Below are 24,355 nucleotides of genomic sequence, written 5' to 3' on the forward strand. Positions count from 1 at the left end.
AAACAGTTGCTCTGTAAAAGTCAGCTTCCCAAAGAGAACTCTTGTTCCTGGATAACCTCATGGCCCTGACAAAAAAAACTAATGGCAAATCATCCTGTGCCATACTTTCTTCGGTTCTTTTTGTAGATGATCAGACTGATGAAAAGCATTAGGAGCCTTTGAGCTAAAGGTGCAGCCCTGGTTTTAATCATTAGCAATAGTATCATCTTTGCTAAAGAGACCACAAGGCATAAAGAGATCTGACTGGATTTTACCATATAGAATTTGTTTCTTAGCTTTCAGACACAGCTCATGTCACCTCCCCAGGGAGACTTTCTGACCACCTGTCAGAGAAGGGAAGTCTCTCCACTTCCAGTTCTCTATCACTCTGTCCCATCATGATGTTTGTTTTCCTCACTGCACATACCACCACCTGTATTCATCTTGTTTATTTAATCCTTACTGTTTTTCTCCCTCCACCAGAATAGAGCTGACTTATTCACTTCCTAGCATACAGTAGCTGCTCAATAAATGTTTTTTTGTAAACAAAAGAACAAACCTTTAGAGTCTGGAAGGAAGCACCCTTGTGACCACTGAAATGGTTTTAGTTAGACTAGTATTCATTCTCTTTTTGGAGTAGAGAAAACTGAAGTGTAAAGTTCCTTAGAAGTCCAGATGTGCCCCAAATCTTCCACTTTATTTGAAATTCAGCTCGGTCACTACTCTGAAATCAGGCCTGGAAGTGGCAAGGTCAGTTTCTGAGATGGTCAAACACCAGCTGGTGGTGGCGGGGTGGGGTAGTCCATCTGGTGAGGTGGGTGGACAGCCTGGACTTCTAAGCTTGGCTGCCACTTTTTAGTAGTGTGAATTTGGGTGAACTAAATAAGGCCTTTGGTTTGGTTTGCATATCTGTAAAACGGGGATAGTAATTCCAGCCTAACCCAAAGCATTGTGAGGTCCAAAGGAGAAATGAATGGGAAGGACTTTCACAGTGGTTAGTTTTTATAAAAACATCAAACATTGATCTTCCAAGGGCCCACAAAGGCCTGTTTTCTCTGTATATCCCCACCCCCAAACACCCTCCCTACTCCCATTCCCCTCGTCTTCCTGGACTCAAGTTCATTTATTTTAAGCTAAACATTTTGACTTCTGTTGACATAAAAATACATTTGAGATATAGGATACTTCATCCTAGGGATTGTTCTAAAGGGGATATCTTGGGGTGAGTTTAGAGGACTAACTATATAAATGGGCATCTGGGAGAAGAAATGGGTGTAAAAGGGGAAAGCTGACAGGTAAAGAATGTTACTGATCAGTTGATTTAAGGCTGGCCTTATTAACAGCAAAAGCAAACATATTATGTGGCCTAAGAAACTACTTAAAATTTAGTGACTCACAAGCAACAGCTGAAAGGAGTGACCTTTGTTCTTAGACAGCCCTGGATTCAAATCCTGACTCTGCAAGTCACTTGACTTCTTGGGAATGCAGTTTCCCTATCAGTAAAATGGGGGCAGTCACACCAGCATCCCACCAGGGTGATGAGGACTGAGTGAGCTGAAGGAGAAAATGTGGAGCATGCAGCTGATATTTAGCTGTGCCAGGGAGCCTCACCAGGAATTTCCGTTTCTGCTTCCAGTGGCTGCCTTGGGCATTGGTGGCCACATGGGCTTCAGTGACAGTTTTGATGAGCTCCCACTCCTCGTCCGTGGGCTCCGGCTTGTGCCCGATGGATTTCTGCAGCTCTTCCCGCCGTCTCTTCTCCCGGTTCTCCTCAATCAGCTTCCTCTTCGCCAGCCTCTTGCTGTCATCCAGTACCACTGGGAGAAGAGGAAAGATGAGACAAAACACACGGACACTCGCAGACACGTGGCAGACTGCACGTATTCCCCGGACCACCCACGTGCAGATGGCTGAGCACGTCCTGCAGGGTGGGTCACACTGGGGTATTTTCTCCCCTCGGCAGCAAACTGCCATTGACTAGCTATGGTCTGACATGAGACCTAGTGCCAAACTCCCAATGTCCGGCCAGCTTTTCAAAACAAAGCTCTGGGTGAAGCTGGACAATGGGCATCCCAACCCCACAGAAGGTGACTCTAAAGAAGAAGGAAGCAGAGGGAGGTAAAATCTGTCCTACCCATGGGGTAGGTCCCAGATGAGTCTATATTCAGTCAATATGAGACTATAGCCAATCATCTGGATTCACTCTTAGGATCTCTGTTCCTCCTCTCTTGCCCTCAAATGGCTCTTAGTAACATGAACTTCAAATTAAAGTTCTGGAACGGTAAACAGGAGGCTAATGATCTCTTCCTCAGATAAAAAGGACCCCAACTCTTTATTAGTTCCCTCAAGGGTTCATTGGAATGAGGCTCGGCCTATCTCAGGCTGCCCAGGTACTCACTTTGCTCTAGTCTCTACCTGGTCTACCCTCAATGGTGGTTAAAGAGCCCAGGCTTTGGAATCTAGAAAGAGCTGTGTTTGAATCCTGACACTACCACATTCTAGCTGTGTGACCTCTGGCAAGTTGCTTAGGCTCTTTGAGCTTTCATTTCTTCCTGTATAAAACGGGATCAACAATCCCCCCTCACAGGGTATTCAATGTGCTAATGTACTACAAGTGGTCAGTAAATAGAGCCATGACTTTTACCACTTATGCAAAAGGGACATAAGAAGGGCAGATAACAAGAAACATCTACTTCTGGGTTATTTTCCAAAACAAAACCATTTTACCAGACTCTTAGTAACCATCAATGGAATGGAAAGGCTCAGGTTTTATGCTACCGAGTCATAGTATTTTAGAACTGGAAAGAACCTTCGGTATTATCTAGCCCAACTCCCTCCTTTCACAGAGGAGGAAGTTGATCCAGAGAGATCATGACTTGCCTAAAAGTCACACAGCAAGTTCATGGCAGAGCCAAGGCAAGACCTAGGACTCCTGATTCCAGTTCTACAACATCATTGTCCTAGGGCCATTTCTTGATGAAGGTGTGACCTGGTAGGAAAAGAAAAAAAGCAAGCATAGCAGGAGGAAGAGAACCAAAAGTACTCAGCTAATCCACAAACAGAATAATGAAACCCCAGGTCATCCAGGTTGGATTGGATCATCCAAATCCCGTGAATGATGGCAAATGTGGGAAATGTGAATGAGCCCCGTTAGGTCACTTTGGTTCCCTTATTAAAGGGGGGATGAGGAGTGGACTCTACTCATAGCCTCCTTTCCCAAATGCTTCCTCTATGCCAGGGATTGTGGCATTTGACATGCATTATCTAATTTAGTCCTGAAAACAACTTGCAAGGTAGGCGATGATTTCACCGAAGGGAAACCCGAGGTTAGGTCTGATGGTCACACAGCTAGTAAGTGGCAGATACGGGACTCCCAACAGTTTTTCTGATTATAAAGCCTGAGCTCTTATAATGCCTTGCAGGGCGCATTCAAAATTAATTTCCACCCAGGCCAGATTAACACTGAGCTTTTTTAACCTTATAAACATTCCTATTTTTAACTTCTCAATCAAACAATGATACGGACACAACAGTAACCGTCCCTTATGGTGACACATCTAAATATTTGGTTCTAGTCAATCATTTTCACATATCCTTATCAGGCATATTGTTGTCAATGGCTAAAAATCTTTAAAAGATGAAGACAACACCCTCAGCTAGAAGTGGGGATTAACCCAGGATTTCCAGCCTAAACCCTTCACACAACCCTCCTCCTTTTTTAAAGATTCCCCATTCTGTCTACTTTATTGGGCAAAGCAGGACATTTCACAGACTTTTTGTTGTTGTTGTTGTTGTTCTAGCTCAGAGTACCCTGTTTCTCACATAAATGTGAGCTGTGATTATTTCCTCTTTCCTGAGGAAAACCCTCCTTGCATTCTTTTCTTTTCTTTCCTTTTTTTTTTTTTTTGCTTTCTTTTTCTTCTTCTTTTTAAACTAAAAGTTGGAAATTTTCATTGAGGTGCAGAACACTTATGCCAATAGAAACCATTAAGCCTGATGCCTGGCAAAACGGAGGCCACACATTCTGAATGACACAATTCTTACTTTATTATTAGATTAATTAAAGTGACTGGTGTAAATCCCTTGCACGGTGCGGGAAGAAGAGACTCCAGTGGCTAATCTCACCACCATATGCTGTGGCACTTTGAAAATTGGGTAGGAGGACTGGAGCTTAGAATGTTTTTATGGGCTAAAAATATAACAAACAACCAACGGCAGGATGACTCATGCGATAGCACTCGACTTCACATTCTTCAAAAATTACTGAACATGATGTTTTCTGCCAGTGCCCCATCTCCAAAAATGTCCACAAAATAAATTCCTGTCTCTGCTTTTGAAAAGTATCAGGACTAGTCCATGAGGCTCTCACCACACGAATGTCATACATAAAACTATGCCTTATCAAGGGGACTGGACATGACCGCTCATTCGTAATCTGTTGTGAACAGAGTATTGCTGACAGTCCTGCAAATGTGATAAGGATAATTGAATCACTCCCCCTCACATGTAATCTGGATACTTTGAGAGTTAGAAGTTGATAGGGAAGGGGTAGGATGGAAACCCACCCAGCAGTAGCTGGGAGTGAGGGGTCTGTGGGAGCACTAGGTATCTTCTCTCTACCTACATGGGTTCCTGCTTTCTTTTCTGCCTGGTTGATCTCCTTGAATCAGATCTTTCCCCAATGAACACTCCTTGAATATGAAACAAAGGAAGAAGATTACTTACAATCTGTTGCCATGCCAACATAGATGCATTTTTTAAAGCGACATTCCTGGCACTGATTTCTCGTAACTTTGTCTATGACGCATTTTCCTTCATATTTACAGGAATAGGATGGATGGAGATTTTTCTGAATGGTTCTTCTAAAGAAACCCTACATGGGAAAGAAAGACCCAAGACAGCAGTTTCATATTTTCTAGAAATAAATGACTCCAGAATGTTGTGTCCATATAACTGTGATGGATAGTTTTGGACCTTACCTGTGTACGGGCCTGTAGCTCCTACCTATTCACATATAGGACAATTAGCCCAAACTGAATCTAAAGAATTCTAAATCGGAGCTGAAGGAAATGTCTAGGCCTACAGACAGAGTCAGTATCTTTTTGGCATTTAGTAAGGAAAAGAGGTTAATGGGAAAATCTAGTGTTCATTTTTATTTTTTCTAAACACTGAGTAATATAAATAAATTATATTATTTCATTTCATAGAGTGCCGTAATTGTGTCGTTAAGTTAAGCTGTTAAGTTAAGAAGAACCTTGCTACACTTTGTACTGGAGAATAAAGGAGCTGGATACTTGTGATACTCTATTAATTAATAATTCAATTATTTAGTAATTAAACAGCCTTTAGAGATTTAGTTTAGTTCTTGATTTTAACTCTTGAAATGCCCATGGCCAGCTCAGATAACCCTTGAAACAATAGTACTTGGGGAGTAGAAAATTCAAGACTCTCTGCCCAATTTTTCTCAGTGCTCACTGCATTAGGGTTTTTCCTTTCATAGTGCTCTTCCTCTCCAGTTGGTAGACATACTCCCTGAGGTTCAGTAGGGGTCTTCCTTTCTTAAGGCATGGGAGAGGGCCACCGTAAAGGCTGCTGAGGATGCCATGTAGTCCAGGTTTAGGTGACATAAACCTTCTCAAAGGGGTGTTCTAGCAGAACCTTCTTGGACATGGTACTCCTGTCTTGGCAATGGTGCTTCTGTATCGTAGCACTCATGATGGCAGAAAGCGTGCCCTTACTGTAAGGGGCACATTGCAAAGCGCTGTAGACACCTTCCATATCCTCTGTCTCTTCTACAACCTTATGAAGTAGGTACTCTTAACATCTCCACGGTAGGTATTAAAAAACTAAGCCTCTGACAGGTTAAATCACTTGCCCCAAATCATGTGGTAAGTACACTGGGAACTCAGCCTAGAGCTGAGGAGTCAGACTCCAAGTCTTATTTACCTAATTGCTTATATGATATAAACTGAATCCAATTTTACTGTATTATTTAAATGTTTTAGAGGAACAGATTATAAATAGCACCCCCCCCCGCCTTTATCTGTTTTAGTAGACTAGCAAGGCAAAAACAAATGTTGAAGGATACTGTCTACTCAAGCTTAAAGGGACCTCTAACTTTGTTACACAAATAGGGACTGACATACCAGTTGGCCTAGATTAAAGCCAAATTTGAATGATCCTATTTAACTTTCCTTGGCTTTGATTAGGTACATATACCACTTGCATATTCACTCAGACATAAGAGCTCTCTACCTTATAATGAAAAAGTCAAAGGTAGAATTTTATACTGGGCAAAGCAGGATAAAACAGAAAAATGACAGCCATGACTGAAACTAACGAACTTGATTGGGGACATGTGAGTAAATCCCTTATCATTTCTAATGTTCAAGGTCTAACAGGAAAACGGCCGCATTATTATTCGGGTTTTGTATCCTTAAACACTTACATCCATTAGTTTGAATGATGTTGCTATCGTGTTATAAGATTCACTCAATCACACATAGGCAGGTCTTTTCATGCTGGCAGTGTGTTTCCCTGGGTATTCAAGGTGGGCTCATTCTGCTAGAGCATGAATGTCAGGGCATGCCACAGCACTGAAAGACAAGCTGCCCTGTGAACCTCCCTACTCTACCTCTGCGGCCCTCTCTCCAACCCACCCTTCATGGGTCATCCCTGCCTGGAGAGCAAAAAAACCCCTAGAGATTCCTGGCAAGAAGACATGTGTCACAGACAGGGAGGAGAGCGGCTGGGTAGCATACCTCCTTCTGGAGAAGGCAGAGTTTCCCCAGAGGTGGCAGCACCAAAGTCCAGGGCATCAGGGAGAATGTGTGCTGCCAGGAGGATAGGAAAGTTGTTGGGGGAGACCCTTTTCTCACACATACTTGGACGCTGACTCATGTTCTAGAAGCGGGGAGCAGACCAAAGAGTCCGACAATGCTAAGGAGAGAAGGAGCTATGGTACACCAGACACTGGAGTAACACTCATTTTTCCAAAAAGGCTACTCTGTGAGCCTTTAAATGGAATGAATGAAATAATTTATACTTTGCTTATGTTGAGAAAGGTGTTGGGGTAGCAGGCTCTGCTATTCATAGTACCATTTTTTCTATGGCTTCTCTCTGATGACTTTTCTCGGGTGCTTCATGGACCAAATCCCCTTTAAGATGTTGGCTTCCCCTAAGTTATAATAAAAGGATATTTGACACATGATGAGGGATCACTTCATTTGAGTAAATGTAAAGGTGCTAGATCCCTTACTTTTATTATTATTATTTTAATTTTTATTTTTTAAAGATTTTATTTATTTATTTGACAGAGAGAGACACAGGGAGAGAGGGAACACAAGTGGGAGAGGGAGAAGCAGGCTTCCCACTGAGCAGGGAGCCCGATGCGGGGCTCGATCCCAGGACCCCGGGATCATTGACCTGAGCCGAAGGCAGACGCTTAACGACTGAGCCACCCAGGTGCCCCTAGATCCCTTAATTTTAAAAAGTGACAAAAATTAACTTCTGGAAGTGAACCGAATAGAAAATATTTAATATAGTCTACCTACAAAAATCTTTTTAGAGGTGAGCTAACAAAAGACATGTCCCAGGGACTAAGTAAGGCCATGTATTTCATTAATTATTTGTTGGTGAGGAGAGGTTTTGCTTTTATTAATCAACATCAGACATGTTTCTCTGCATTTTGAGAAGAACTGGATCCACTTCTTAGTGGTTCTAGATGATGCCCTGATTAGTGTGATAAGGAGCTAAGTGTCAATATTTGGGCAACTGCTATAAGCTATGAATCTTTCTTAAAAAAATAGTTTGTTGTGGGGAAGTATCAACATTCTTTCTATAAAAAACTGGCTCATCAAAACAGACAGAACAGCTCCAAAAGATTTTTGCTGTCTTCAGGGCAAAAATGGGCAAAAAAGACATGTACACTGCAAGTGTGGGGTAGAAATATTTTTAAAGGGCCAGTTTGAATAAACAGTATGTGAAGCATAAACTTTTTTATCTTTGGTCACTCTTAAAAACTGTGTTTCATTTGAAAAACTCCATTGTCTTTTTCTAAGATACTTTGTCTTTATATTAAATGCATGATCTGCATAATTACCCCAGGAAAGCTGCTTTCTGATTTTATGATGGAGGCAATTCTAGAAACAGGATTCTGATCTGAGATAAAGGGACAGAGGCTGAAAAAAATCCAGCTTTTTGCTACATGATTTCTTCTTTTAGGTAAACCTCAGTTGAATCAGGACCCAAACATGCTGTGATCTTGGAAAAAGAGGCTAATGGATTTCCTGATCATCATGAAGACATACATGAGGCAGGGACACGGGTTAATGGGCTTGATTCTCCATTTGTTTAAGTCAATCACTAATAAGCATTAAATTCTCTGTAAGGCACATTTGGTCTTTAGAGTCACTTTGGGAGTTGAGTATTAAATGGAATTTTCATTAGAGTCTCTCCCAGAATTCAAAATTTACCATTAGGAACTGATTTGAAAGAATCTCAATGCTCAATGCTACATAATCAGGTAGGCAAAGCTTTATGAATTGGAGCTGCTTTAGAAAAAAGGTCTGTTTGAATTACTGAGCTTATAGAGAGAGTATATCTAAAGTAATACAGTGTTATTACTTCCAAATCAAGCCAATAAAACTGTGCTTTCAAGAGACAGTCTGCAAGTCCCCCAATTAATAAACAGTCAGGACTTACTTGTATTTGGTTCCATTAAACTCCTTAAGATTATTTTCATGGATGTAATAGCAATATTTAGTACAATCTTTTTTAAAAGGTACAAATTCCAGATCAAAGGTGTCTGGATGAATGAGAGCACACTACACCACATTACAAAAATCTTGCAGATACAGGGCCTTGGGAACTTAGAAACGCCCTCATGTGTCCTGATTCCCATGGCTGTATCATTTCAACACTTACAGCAGGCTTCTGCTAAGTGTTTCCGAATTTCATGCACAAAAGCTAGGGAATTTGCATGGAAAATCTTCCATTAAGAAATGGGGCATCTTACCTTGAAACCAAGCTACCATGCTGATTTTTGGGGTTCAGGGTCAAGGGTTAGGAGGAAACGGGGGTAGTTGAAGGAGGGGAACAGAGAGGAGGAGGTGAGGTGGGTGACAGAGGAGGGAAGACTGAATTGTTTTATGCAGTTTAATACAATCTTTGCCTTAGGATTTACATCTTGGGATCATTTGGTTTTAAATATAAAAAGTAAATAAAACATTTAGCAAGTAAACATTTAAGAAGTCTTTCCCTGACTTAATATACTTCCTCATTTATAAAACATTAGCTGAACGCTGGATCTAGCACTGGGTTGAGCTTTATTTGTTTTTATAGTAGACTTTATTTTCTAGGCTAGGTTGTTGGACCAAAAGATATTTGCCAGAAAATTCATCTTAATTTTGATGATGAAGAGTGTAAGTAGGCAAATTTAGGCTCACTTTCGGGAAGTGAACTGTTGATCATGGGTGTATTTTTGTCAAGAATCTCCTGTAGATGGGTCTGTAGAGCATAAAATTAGCTGATGGATGTCCAGAATTCACTTACTGGCTGAAGGCTGTGCAGAAAGCCAATTTGGATAATTTCAGAACATAATTGAATCTAAGTAGCCTCAAAGATACTCTCTAATGGAACCCTTAAAAGTGAGCATATTAAAAAAATAAACAAAAGTGGGCATATTTACTCAGATTAATAGCGTGTGGTAGGGTACGTTCTGTGTCCTTAACCACTGGAGATAAAACAAGAGGAGAAATCATTATTTCTTGGGCTAATATATTATAAAATATCTATGCATTTTTAAATTCACAGAGGGAATAGTAATTTCTTTTCATCTTATTAGTTCTCTCCCTGTCTTAAAAGCCAGACATTACACTCTTGCAAATCCATTTAGTTATTGTTGATTTGGGGAAAAAAATTCAGTTCTTAAACATGCCAAAAATTGAGGAGGACAGCCACACACAGGCTGTGGATGATCACAAGCCGTGAATGTTGGAATTTGGTTCTAATTTGAACTTAAACGTCATGTTGCATTCTGGTGGAAACCTGGGAGGGGGACTAGAGCTGGGCTGAGCTCTGAGCTCACTGGTCCCAGGGCAATTACCTTGCAGCCTTCACACGTGATGCAGCGGTAGTGATACCCAGTGGCTTTGTCACCACACACTACACATAGCTCGTCCTTGTCTAAATAACTGGGGATGTACCCTGTGAAGAAGGAAAAAAGAGGAATGTGAGGAGAAAATATCACGCTAAAGTCAAAGACACACCATAGCCTGGCAGAGGATAAAAGGAGGACAGGAGATAAAGCGCATGAGGGAGGAGGCAGGACCAAATTGTTTTATACACTTTAATCCAATTTGTGCTTTAGCGTTTACATCTTGTCATCCTTTAGTTTTAAATATAAAAGGTAAATAAAATATTTAACAAGAAAAAATTTGAAGTCTTTCCCTGACTTCATATACTTCCTCTCGTATCTTATACTTATCCGCTATATTCTCTCATACGTATAGAGTTGGATAGGAGGCCCAGGATTTCAGAATGCCTTAGAAATAGGTGTGATCATTCTTGCTCTGCAGGTGGGAATATATCTGAAGACTGTTGGAGCCAATGAATCATACAGAGAGGCCAAGATTTGAGACATCTGGAGTGCTCTGGGGTCTGGAGAACATAATCTCTTTTGCAAGCCTTTTTTTCAGAATTTTTTCTTAGAAGATTGGATCCACTTTGGAATCAAGGCACCATGCAATAAATTCAGAAAACTTTACAGCTCGGAGATCATCAACTACTTTTGAGGCGAACAGACTTTCAGAGGTTTGTTTGGCGTTCCTGAGGGTCACACTAGAAATTAAAGCAGAGATCTTCTAACCAGATCTCCTAACTTCTAGTATAAGTAATGCTTGTCTTTCTAAAAATAGACAGTTAACTTTAAGTAGAATGAACAAAGCCATCTAAAAAATTTCTTTTGGTAAAGTTGTGCCGTTATGAGACAAAACCCAACAATTCTGGGTGATGTGAAATAATGGAGGCTCTATTTATTAATTAAAAAAAGAAAGTCCAACCATGATAACTCTCTTTGTTAGTGTACTCTTGGTTTATTAGTTTAAATTCTTTGACCCAGGAAACTAAAGTTTAAAAACCAAACAGAAGCAACCTACTTCCCACCGGTCTTTGCCTCTTCCCCTTCACTTGTAGACAATGTCCAAACACAAGAAACTGATTCTAAGGGGCAAATTCAGTTTCATATGGTATCAGTGGTTTACCATTGAAGCACATATCTTTAGATGAGTGCAGAAATCAAAATAAGGTCTGCTTTGTTGGGATGTGGAGAAGGGAAAGGCTGAGAAAACAAAATCATTCCTTTCCCAGATCATGGCCCCTTATGAAGTTCTTTGACTTGGTAAACTCTTACGGTTTCAATAAAGATTAGCCAGGGTGAAATGACAGATGATTTATTGTATGCTCTACCATGACATTTTATTATATCTTTTATTAAACTAGGTCACAGAGGGCTTACATTTCAGAAAAAAATCCACAAAGAAAACAGAAGAAAATGAGTCCTTTTCACAATTTCTTAGAAATTACTTTGCTCAGACTTTATTTTAGAAAAATGGCCCTTCTTGGGAGGGAGACAAATGACTTCAGAGTGAGATCCGGTAATGTACAGGATTATCTTCTTAAATATCACAGCTTTTCTTAGTTTACTTTTGCATCATGCAAACCATGAGTCATCTGTTGAATTCACTTCAAGAGTTTCAAAACTTCCATCAGACATTTTTAAAAAGAGCATTCTGGGAGGGATTGGGACAGAAAATAAGGGGACTGGAATGATTTGTGTGTTTATTCAATCATTCATCTATTCATAAATTCAGAAAACATTTGTTTAGCATGTACTATGTGCTTAGCACTGTGCTTGGTGCTGAGAATATAAAAACAAGTAAGGCATGGTTTCTTCCCTTGGTAGGCGCGCACGTGTAGGAAACTGAGTTCTGTACTTCCAGTCCTGGTCATTCCTCAACGAGAGAAGAAAAGGTGAAGATGAAGGAAAGAACATGAAAGATGCTGAACAGCACCACAAGGAAATGCAAAGCCCAAACCACAATGAGACACCACTTAACATCCTCTAGTATGGTTATAATAAAAATGGTGGACAATAACAAATGTTGGTAAGGATATGGAGAAATCTGAACCTTTATATGTTGCTGGTAAGAATGTAAAATGTGCCTTAGAAAATAGTTTGGCAGTTCCTCAAAAGGCTAAACATAAAGTTACATATGACCCAGCAATTCCACTCCTAGGTGTGTTCCCAAGAGAACTGAAAATACATGTCCACACACAAACCTGTACAGGAATGTTCAAAGCAGCATTATTCATAATATCCAAGGGATGGAAACAACCCAAATGCCCATCAAATGATGAATGGATAAACAAAAGGTAGTACATTCATACAATGGAATTTATTCAGCTGTGAGAAGGAATGAAGTACCCAGATGTTGTATGATTTCATTTCTATGAGATGTCTAGAATAGGCAAATTCATAGAGAAAGAAATTGGATTAGTGGATGACAAGGCCTGGAGGGAGGGAGTAATGGGGAGTAACTGCTAACGGGTACAGAGTTTCTTTTCATGGTGACAAGAATGTTCTGGAATTGTATAGTGTTGATGGTTGCACAACTCTGAATATACTAAAAACTACTGAATGAAAAACCATTGTTTTTCATGGATATGTTTTGTGCACTTTCAGTGTGTGAGGTCTATGGTATGTGGAATATATTTCAATAAAGCTGTTACTACAAAAACAAAGAAATGAAGGAAATAAAAGAGAATGGTTCCATCTGACAAACATTTGTATGTGTATACTATGTGCCAGGCAATGTGCTAAGGATCTAAAGATGGCTAAGTTTCAATTCTTGGGGAAGCTTTCTGTGCGGTGGGGAAAAAGACAATAACAGATCATCTGCATATAATGTGGAAGGCACTAGGATAGTGCTATGTCCAGAATCACAGAGGGGAAACCCTTTGAGAAGCCTTCCTGCCTACCCCCCAGCTCAAGTCTAAACTGGGTACTCCCATATCTCCTTGTGCTTCCTCAATAGTAGTCCTTTTATATCTATATTATAACTACCTGTGAATTCTTTCTTCCCTTTGACCATAATCTTTGATTCACTATAGGTTTGTACAGTTCCAGCTAGAGGGCAGGGCTTAAAACATTCATGCTGAAACCCCAGTGTCTAACACCTGCTCCCTCTATGGATGGCATACAGTTTTCAAGATCTCTGCCACTGGCCAATGGTGAAGAACGTGAGCAGGAGGGATATGTCTGGAACCTGCAGATAAGTAGGTTTAAAAGCCTGGAGCCGTGCCTGAGAAGGCTAAAGATCTCAGAAAAGATTTCTGAAAGAGGTGATAATGCCGATTCAGGGGGCCAAACTTCAGAGCTAATGAAAACGGCATTAGAAATTTGATTTTTGGTAAAGAAACCAAGATTCCACTCAGATTAAAACTAACACATCCAGATTGAAGCTCATCCAAGACCTAGTGATCTGAGGAGATGCATGCTCACTAATCAACTAGATTCGGTCCTTCTTTCTTTGCTCTGATCACTAGGTTCAATACAGTGAGACAGGACCAAAGAGAGCTTAAGGGCAATACCATTTTCCCACAATATAGAAATGAAAATCACGATGACCAGGCCAGTTTGATTCAGATACCCATCACCAAAAGTGGAGATTTGCAGTCTGAATTTTATACAATGTGCTCCACTTTCTACTTTGGGCTATCTAACCCACTACCCATTACATTCAAAAGAGTCTTTGCTTCCTGGCTAGGTTTCTCATTAACCCCAAGTCCCAAGGTTGTATATGCCACTGTCTGGTAGGTAACTGATGGTGCTGTGGTTCCAATTTAATAAGAAATCTAATAACATCTACAGGAAAACTCACTGGGCATTGCTTTATTCCAAACACAATTTTGGGGAATCCATCTATAGGAAGAAATAACACAAAATATTGCAACAGGGCTCTGTGCTCAGAGAAATAACTAGTTACCAAATGTGGGGGGAGGGTCATAGGGAAAATGCTTGGAGATACTCTGGACTTAACTAACACCAGTGGCATTCAGTGGTCAGTCTTTAGGAATCAAAAGCAATGTATGTATTAGTTTCTTACAAACTTTCTTTTTAAATAAAAAAATTATACAAGTAATACAGTTCATTATAGAAAAAAAAAAGACATAAATGAGCAAAAATGAAATTTGCCTGTCAACTCACCCCAAAGAGATAACCACTGTAGCATTTTGGTGTTTCTTCATCTTGGATTAGTATGTGTGACAGTGTGTGCACACCTTTGTGTGTGCATTGAAACACAGGCTTAATAAACACAAAGTAACTTTTAAGCAACAAAGTAACCCAATTATTAAAACACACACCTTTCTAGTAAAGGCAGATGGAATGCATATATCCATGTCAGGAAAGCTATCTCTTGATCTCTTATATGTAGAGGTTATGTATAGTTATCAGAGTGAGGACTTTTCAGTTCTTGGTATCAGGTGCCCACAGGAGAGATAAGGGAGAAAGAGGTAAGGGCACATCCTTCTCATATTCAGGAACCAATTGTAATACAGTTGGACACTGTACTGTTTATGGGACATGCCTTGGGAGGGCCAGAGAATATTAACCAGAGTTAAGTTGCTTGTCCCTCACCATTTCTCACTCTACCTCATGACTTGCCTGCTCTATCTGGTGGTGTTGGCAGTAAGATACTGAAAATTTCCTCCTCCCTGTAGTTGAACAATTTACATAGATGGTTGAACTCTTTGACCTTTAGGTTCTTATGAATCCTGGAATCCAGTGATAATTCAGTCTGTGAGTAGAATGGGCTCCTTCCATTTTCTGACTGCTAGTCTTATGGGTGGTTTAATTTGTTCTCTGATTTCTCCTAGATTCTCTTCTTGGTGGATGAATAGGTGATTTCAAATGTCTTTAGTGAAATCATCACGACGTTTATAGAAACATCTACTTAAGTTGGTTGCAGTTGCTTACATGGTCATCCTAGTGTACCCCACCCATCTCTTTCTTTTCTCTAAAATATTAACTCAGAACCATCTTATTTACCCAAAACAGTCAACACAGGCAATGATACATCAATTATCATGCCTAAGTCCATTATTCATCATTAAATAACATCGCTCAGGGAGTAACATCCCACACATAATTAATAGGTAGGTGAAGATTCTCTTAAGATTGCTGAATCTGTTTGACAACATCACAAGCTAACTTGTTCTCCCAGAGAACTTAACCATTTCTTGCTCTCCTAATTTGTGTCCCCATCTTTTTCCTTTTTCATGCTTACCAAATAAGCCACATGCTGGCCAAATATGCCCTGCTAAGGAAAATGCACCTGTAGTGCTAGTTTTGTTACCAGGAAGGGACACTAAATGGATGTCAGTATTTGGTTCTGTCTAGAAACAAACATGAAGAAACACAACTCTGGAAGCCACACTGCTCATCTGAGAATTGCATCTGCAAATTATCCCAAGTAAGTTGAAGAAACATGGTTAATAACACCCCAGAAAACAATTAAGACCCATGTCAGTATGTGATAATCCAAGGGTGATATGTTTTCCCCAGCTCTTACATGCTCAGATATCTTGTTTTTCTAGACTAATAAACTATGCTGCCGCTTTATCAAGCATATTATTATGAAAACAAACTCCACCTGTTTGTTCAACAAGGACTTGGAGATTTTCTTTTTATTTGACACTTGGCAATGTCTGCTTAATTGCCAAGTATTTTCCGCATGTAAAATAGGTAGACATGGTTAAATATTACTAACATTTTCCATCTTTTTTGATAGCAGCTTCATTAAGATGTAATTCACATACCATACAATTCAATAGCTTTTTCTATATTCACAGTTGTGAAATTCTCAGCACAATTTTAGAACATTTTAATCATCCCCCAAAGAAATCCGGTACCTTTAGAAGACACCCGCATTCCTCCTATCCCTTTTTCCCCCTCCACCCTAAGCAACCACTAACCTATGTTTCTACAGATTTGCCTATTCTAGATATTTCATACAAATGAAGTTATACATTTTGTGGTCTTTTGTGACTGGCTTTTAACTTAACATAATATTTTCAAGGTTTATCCATGTTGCAGCTTAATACTACTTTAAAAAACTTGACTCTCAGAGGGACTTGGTATGTGGAAGGGGAAAGTTGTTTATATTTACACTAGAAATCATGCAAGAGGCAGTGAGCTGGTTTCTTGGTTTGCACTAGATTCAAGCCTTTCCCATGTATGAGTAAAATCAGAAGGCTATCTAGTTTAATTCTCTTGAGTGAATTACAACATCACCTCAGGTCCTAGGAGGAGAAACACTGGCACCTCTTGTCACCTTGGCAAACACACAAAGCTTAGGGAATAGAACATAAGGCAGATTGATCTTGATGGTAGATGTAAAGTAGAAGGTGCTGCCTAGGAAGGTAGATCTTGCAGAAGAGAGAGGAGCTGAGTTCAGAGACCATTTCCAATCTGGCCTATCATACCTTCAGTATAGGACCCCTTGCCAAACGAAACTATCTAAAAGGAGCAGTGGTTATCACTGGTGGTCAGAAATACTCTGGGCGGTTCATAGAGGTCCATGTTGCTGATTCATCTTGTAGAACTATCAATTTAGAGCCACCAAAGAATCCTGAGTAGTTTGGGTCAGGATAGCAGATGAGACTATATATTAATACCCTTAAGGAAGCTAAATAATTAGCGGGTTTAGTCATTCTTTCAATTTTATATTGAACTTTCTCAATTCATCTGATAGCTCAGACTCTTCTGATTTAAGGTTCCCTCCCACCCCAACTAGCACCTTCTTCCCTGTGTCATTTCTTTATATATGTAAAAAATCTTGAATGGCTCATCTCTTAGCCTTTTCCCAACATACTAATGCTGATTCCTTTTACACTTAATTCCTAGTATAAGGTACCAAGTTTTACATCATGTTAATTTTAACTCTCTGAGAAACACTGTATTAATCCATCCATCTATCCATCCATCCAGACACAGCCATTAATTTATTTAATATACATGCATGGCCCTAGTATGTCAGACACTGGATACAAACCTGAAACTGCGTTAACTTTAAAGGTATTCTTTCATTGCTGTCTGCGAATTTCCAGAAGAGCTGCCCCAGAGGCTCCCATTTCACCAAATCATTCCTCAGAACAGCAACCATCTTTCCATGTTCTCTACTACCCTCAAGGAATCACTGAGCATCTTTGCTTTCCACCTTGCCCCCTGGCTGGCTAGACCCTTGCTGCTGGGTGATGGAAGGCATGGAGTCCTAAGTCTTCCAATTCTAAAACACTGCGGGTGGAGGAGGACAAGGGAAGCAGAAAGACGACTAGATCAGAGGTGTTAATTCAGAGAAGGGGAGAGGACATGATGAAGGGACTGTGGATTTCCACCATCTGGAAATCTTAGGGCAGAAAAGGGGGGTAAAGCAAGTTTCAGATTATTTCTTCTGACTCAAAAATTCCTGAGACTAAAATATATTCATTTTTAGGGCTAAGTTTGGGTTTAATAAAGTTTCATGGACAAGTCACTAGCTAAACTTCCTTGTCCCTGTCCTTGTAGACTCAAGTTTTTAGTAGCTGACATAACCTTTCAATCCATAATCAGAACTAAAACACTTGAAGATGCAAATCACTAGGAAAGGGAATAGATTGGTATAATGAGTTTCAGTCAAAATTTTAATCAAAGGGGCACACACACTGGCAGTCCACAGTGTTTGGATTGCAGAGTGTTTAAAAATCTCAGCCAGCTTTTAAAACTGGGACATTTTAGGTGAAATCCAGATTTCCTGCTTCATGTGAAAAATCAGAAGATCTGGCAATAGTGAGCCCAAATTCTCATAGGGCGACAATCAACTGAACCAAGAAGGGCAGCCCATCTTCTAAGAAAGAGACATACCTTTGAGTTTACTGCAGTCCCTACCACTCCCTATTGTGCCCCAACCCTGCAGCTAAATGTCACTTGTCATTTATGTTTCTGCTTGCATTGTCTTTTTTTAAAATATTTTATTTATTTATTTGACAGAGAGAGAGATAGTGAGAGCAGAAACACAAGCAGGGGGAGTGGGAGAGGGAGAAGCAAGTTCCCGCAGAGCAGGGAGTCTGATGCGGGGCTCAATCCCAGGACCCTGGGACCATGACCTGAGCCAAAGGCAGACACTTAACAACTGAGCCACCCAGGTGCCCCTTGCATTGTCTTTTTATAGGTAAAGAAATATTTCACAGATTTTTAATTTTTGTCAAAAGTGGGAAGACAAAAGTAATTCAAGGAAAAGGAGCGAGAATATATTTCTTTATGAAAGTTAAAAATACTTTTTATCATATAACATGCATACAATATGTGTGTTGGTTGAAAAATTTAAATTAAGCAGTCCTTATGAAACAAAGTGCCTCTCTCCCATTCCTCTCAGCTCTCTGGCACTTGTAGGCATTGGAGTTTTAGAACTCTGGTACTAATGAAGTTCTTTTCCTGTCTTAAAAGAAGGGATGGGTTGGAAAGCAGGAAGGTAAAGTGTATTAGAAGAGTGGGGAATCGGAGGGGAGCAGAAAGGGTCACCAGAAATGGGTACTAGTTGCCTCTGATTTTGCCCTGAGAGTAAGCTTATGGCATTGGGCTTACACAGAAGTTCCCACAGTTATTTCAGATCCTGCATGTTTGAGAAAAAAATGGGTGCTTTCCTTTATCTGAAAATCCATTCAGAATGAGATTTAGGGTTATAGCTCTAAAAACATGGACTATCAGCCCTTCTTCCCTTTAATGAAGGGAATGAGTGGTTGCATTTGTCATCAGGATACCATCATGGTTGTTAAAAGCTCTATTGGTCTGCCTGCAGGTCATAATAGATGTGCACTTCACAGAGTGTGAAGTAAAGGAGGTGATTGCCTTCATGGTGCTTATGATCTAGATAGAGTTTACATAAACAAGCATATATGATGAAGAGAACCCGATTCTAGACTATAGGAATGAACTATAACACATAAGTAGTAAGTATAACACATAAGTAAGTAGTATGTTGCATGTATATATATGTTCAAGTCCACTTTGAAACAACTTGGTACACAAAAATCTAGACTTTTCATTATGAAAACTGAGGAGGGATTTTCACATTACAAAAAGATCCTCTACTTCAGATGTTCTCTGGATATCGCTTCTTGGCCTTTTGGCTAAGATCAAGTGCAGATGTTCTCTGGATATTACATTCTTTTAATGCAGTGGTTCTCAATGAGGGGTGATTTCACCCCAGAGGGACACTTGGCAATATCTGGACACACTATTGGTTGTCATAACAGGGTGGGAGCAGTTGTGTGCTACTGGAATAGAGTGCATGGTGTTGGAGAGAATGTGGTTCTGGTTAAATAGAAGATGCTGGTGGGTTCTGAGCTGAGTTAGCAACCTGAGGTGATGGGGCTGAGAATGGCAGGGCACATACCGGGGTATGGCTGGCAGTGGCTGGTAGCTAGAAAAAGCATCACTAGTTCAGGGAAGTATGGCAGAGAGAGGGGTACCTGGAGAAACTGGCCAAGATTTCTGGAAAAGAGAGTGTGGGCAGAAGTACAAAGCCAGAATCAAAATTTCCCTTTAGAACCCTCCTACACTGTTGGTGGGAATGCAAGCTGGTGCAGCCACTCTGGAAAACAGTATGGAGGTTCCTCAAAAAGTTGAAAATAGAGCTACCCTATGACCTAGCAATTGCACTGCTAGGTATTTACCCCAAAGATACAAATGTAGGGATCCAAAGGGGTACATGCACCCCGATGTTTATAGCAGCAATGTCCACAATAGCCAAACTGTGGAAAGAGCCAAGGTGTCCATTGACAGATGAATGGATAAAGAAGATGTGGTATATATATAAATGGAATATTATGCAGTCATCAAAAGGAATGAAATCTTGCCATTTGCAATGATGTGGATGGAACTGGAGGGTATTATGCTGAATGAAATAAGTCAACCAGAGAAAGACATGTATCATATGACCTCACTGATATGAGGAATTCTTAATCTCAGGAAACAAACTGAGGGTTGCTGGAGTGGTGGGGGGGTGGGAGGGATGGGGTGGCTGGGTGATAGACATTGGGTATGTGCTATGGTGAGCGCTGTGAATTGTGTAAGACTGTTGAATCACAGATCTGTACCTCTGAAACAAATAATACATTATATGTTAAAAAAAAAAAAGAAGAAGAAGATAGCAGGAGGGGAAGAATGAAGGGGGGGAAATTGGAGGGGGAGACGAACCATGAGAGACGATGGACTCTGAGAAACAAACTGAGGGTTCTAGAGGAGAAGGGGGTGGGGGGATGGGTTAGCCTGGTGATGGGTATTAAGGAGGGCACATTTGCATAGAGCACTGGGTATTATAACCAAACAATGAATCATGGAACACTACATCAAAAACTAATGATGTAATGTATGGTGATTAACATAACATAATAATAAAAAAAATTAAAAAAAAACTTCGCTTTAGGGCAGGAAAGCTAGAATCTTCCCTGTGGGTAGGGAAGAGTTGGTGGTGTTAGTGTTTGATCTAACAGGGCATGGAAAAGGGTTTTAAAGTTTGAGGAGGAGCCCCGTGGTGGGTGCAGAGGGCAGGGAATCATGGCCACTGAGTGGCTGGAAGCAGAAGGCTTTGAGAAGGGGGTGACCATGGAGAGAAGAGGACAGCGCAGCACGGCAGGAAGTTTCTGCAGATGACAATGGGGGGGTGGGGTGACTACTCAAAAGCACACGTCTCCAGCAGAACAGGAAATTCTCTAAAGCAGCTAGTACAGCACAGAGACAGCGGAGCTGGAGGGGGTGGGTACCAAGGACAGCGCACGGAAGCTCTGCAGTCATGAGGGTCTGGAAGAGGAAGAATACAGACACCAAGTGAGCACTGGTACTTAGTATCAGTACAAGAAGATGGGGGTCATAAAAGCTAGACCCGAACAGAGGGTAGAGTGGGAGGCAACGGGACCTCAGGTTCAATGCACCTGGATGCTGAGAGCTAAGAAAAAAAGCTTTGAGTTTGTGGGTAAGTGTTCATCAGGGATGCAAGGTGGCAGACACGAACCCCATATACAGTAAAGAAGCAGCACCAACAGTCTTTCACAAGCCTGGCGTCGTCTGACTTCAGTTTCTCATCATGCCTTGGACTCCTGCTATTGGCTTCCATTGTGAGGAATGGCAGTGGGTGCTCTAGGATGAGGTTAGGGAATCCAGTGACATTTCTGAAGGATGTGCCTTTGAGAAGGCAGGAACCTAACCCTTGGCAAAGAAAGGACAGAAGAGGCAGCTCATGCACTTGGACTGCACTTGGACTAGGTTTGGAAACTGCAACTGTTCCTTACTTTGCTTCCAGTTCTAGAGACTGAGAGGAGGCACTTTTACTTAACCTTTTTAGCAGCATTTTGTATTTTTAAAAAAATGGTTCTATTGTTTTCTGGAGTGGTATTATCTCTTAATAGTATATAGGGGGCAGTGCCTAATTTGAAAGCCTAACCTTGTGTCAGCATCCCTGCAATTACATAAGCATTATAGAAGAATCTGCAGTTGCATTAACTTCTCAAGTATTATATTTCAAAGACATGATGTCTGCAACACTTAGTGCATTGGGTAGACTAATCATATGTGTTTAAATTAAACACATTCAACTAGAGGGGAGAGAAGGGACAAGCAAGAGAGGGGCAGAAGGAGGAAGAGAGGTAACGGGGAGTGGGGGTCAGGGGCGACAGAAAGGAGGAAGAGAGGTAACGGGGAGTGGGGGTCAGGGGCGACAGAAAGGAGGAAGAGAGGCAGGAAGGGAAGGAGAGGGAAATGTTAAGAAAGAAATGGAAATAGTGTGCGATCATCTCATCTTCAGGTTTGTGGCTGGGAGTCATTATGTGGTTGGGAGACTCATGAATCTTCCCCTTTTTGGGTTCCTTCCTGCCTATTTCTCCAGAGACTGGGTGTGAATCTAGGGCTTAAGAGTACCTGTTTCTCATGGAACATTTTTCTTTTCTGGGGAGACTTTGGAGCCACCCCATGTCTGACTCTACTGTATAGCAACCCTTCTCTGACTTTGAAAGAGGCTAAGGAAATTCTAATCTTATTTCTTTGGGGCTTTACTCTTCTTTTTAATCCAGTCCTCTTGTTGTGGATCACTTCAAACATCCCTCACCTTTCCATTTAATTTCCATTTCTAATGTCTACATGATTATTCACATACATTAGATTCCTGTCCCCGAGACAGAGTCAGAAAGGACAGTTTGAGGGGCAGTTCCTGCTTTGGTTATTAATATTTCTCTCTGCAACGCTAAGAATGTGGCTTTAGAACAAGAACATGTGCGATCAAAACCCGAACTGAACAGGACCCCATCTCCTTTATCTGGACTCAAAAAAGTAGGAATTTCTTATTCTCTTGGACATGATAACCAACTCTGATGCAAACACACTACAAATTTTTGGACATGCAATTCCTATAAAGGCGGCACACAGAAGGTAAAGCAAATAATCCCGTGGACCCGGGTCGCACAGGACAGACATTTCAGAGAACGATTCTATTTAAGCAGACCCAGAGGCCGACTGGCAAAGCCGCCTGCAGGGCAGCCAGACTCAAGCTGTTTGGGGATGTTGGAACGTGACTGGAATTTCTGATGGAAACAGCCAGTGACTCCCACCCCCCCCCCCAAAAAAAAGGAAAAGGAAAAGGAAGGGAAAAGACACTGACTTTTAACTCTGCTGAAATCCTGGTCACAAAAGAGAAGACACGACACCCTGATTGCCCATTCCCTTCCCTCCGGCTGGTTTCCAAACCTCCTCTTTCCTTCCTCCTGAGCTGGGGGCCAGGGTGAAGGGAGTGAGCAGAATGGGCTGTGATGGCTGATTTTCACATAACAAATCGAGGCAAGGTTACTTGAAAGACATAAAAACGAGGAGCTCGCATCCTCTTATTTGTCCCTAACTTTTAAAAATTAAAAATGTGTTTTTCTCATATTCTATAGAAAAAAAAAGACAGACATTACATTTTGCATTTCAGCCTTCCCTCTAAGTGAAACTGATACTGGCTCTGCCCCCCAGCCTAATTCTTGAAGCTTTAGTTTAAATTTGATTCAATGAACTGAATTCTGACTCTTCGTTCGTGTCCTCCAAGCTTCAGGAGCTTGCTAATGTTTCTCCCTCTTGGCTACGAACATAGAAACAGAAAAACAGCACAAAGAGAACTAAAAGTCATTCTAAATTCTACCATTAAGATAACTAGTCGACCCTGGGTCCTGTAGTCTTCCTTTATTTCATCTATGTGTACTTACAGTACATTTTTTTACAAGATTATGATCATTTCCTATACACTAGAAAATTCCAATTAAAGGCTAAAGAATAAGCCATCCTTAAGAAAAAAAAAAACAATGACAAAGTTAAGACAGCTGTGCTACTGACGAGTTTATAAGCACTATAGTGACAGCAACAAATCCAGATGAAACAATTACGAATTTCATGAAAACAGATAAAAATCCAATTGGAATAATGAGGCCTGACCCACTGAACACCTGTTTATAGTCTTAATTTTGCCTTAAGGAGATACTACTGATGTCCTCCAACAACAACAAAAATCAATAATGGATCAATATGGATAAACGTGTTGGCTACGACCTTTTGTCCTAAGAGACAGTTAACAGCTGGGTTTAGTTTTACTGGGATTTACTTAAAGACTTGTAACAGTAAATAATGGAGCATTTAAGAATATTTGCCTGCTTTGATTTAGTGAGTTTGGCAGGTGGCTGTGGCCTTTTCAATGGCATATGGCTTTGGGAAATTACATCAATATATGCATACAATGTGTCTTAGCCTCTAGTTCAAGCGTCAAATTAACTAGCAAAGAATCTCTGGTTTAATGTTTTATGAGCAAATATTCTCCAGCACTGCTTGAAGAAAACATCATGAAAAGACAAAAGAAAAAAAGAGTAAAAGAGCCTGAAAAGTTTTGCAGGAATTTTTAAGAATAGCAGAATGCCCTGATAGAAAGGTAGTCACCAATATTATCTTGTGATCCCACAACACTGTGAGAGGCATATCCAGACATGTCTAATGAAGCAGAGTTCACTTCTTCTTTTCAAAGATAAATTACTTATACGTATAATATTAAATGAAATAGAAAGCACACATTCAATCTATCTCAAATGTTCCCATTAGGGGACTTCTGTGGTGTGCCTTTCGTAAGGCATGAGAGAAATTCTGATACCCTTAAAGAGGATGTGAAACTAAACGAAAATGCAGACGAATTACTCTGAATATGTTTTCTGCTGTAATTCCCTTCACAGTTCATATTTGGAAGGTGGAGAACAGCACAGAAAATCCAAA

The 24,355-nt window shown here is 40.6% G+C and overlaps 1 protein-coding gene and 1 pseudogene across 3 annotated transcripts in view; one reads left to right on the forward strand and one right to left on the reverse strand.

The window, feature by feature from the left end:
• Positions 1–24,355, reverse strand: part of THRB (thyroid hormone receptor beta) — a 206,144-nt gene that overhangs the window by 20,306 nt on the left and 161,483 nt on the right. For all 3 annotated transcript variants that reach the window (XM_088026411.1, XM_088026413.1, XM_028099228.1), the window contains 3 exons: positions 10,085–10,185; positions 4,705–4,852; positions 1,591–1,796 (listed from right to left, as the gene is read on the reverse strand). In XM_088026411.1, the coding sequence (XP_087882537.1) occupies positions 1,591–1,796; positions 4,705–4,852; positions 10,085–10,185 (455 nt within the window). The remainder of the gene's footprint in view (positions 1–1,590; positions 1,797–4,704; positions 4,853–10,084; positions 10,186–24,355) is intronic.
• On the forward strand, positions 19,187–19,334 carry LOC114205763 (U2 spliceosomal RNA; annotated as a pseudogene).

Source organism: Eumetopias jubatus, unplaced genomic scaffold, assembly GCF_037043125.1.
Source record: "Eumetopias jubatus isolate StellerSeaLion01/CBP00866 unplaced genomic scaffold, mEumJub1_p1.0 scaffold_1, whole genome shotgun sequence".
Classification (NCBI taxonomy): Eukaryota; Metazoa; Chordata; class Mammalia; order Carnivora; family Otariidae; genus Eumetopias; species Eumetopias jubatus.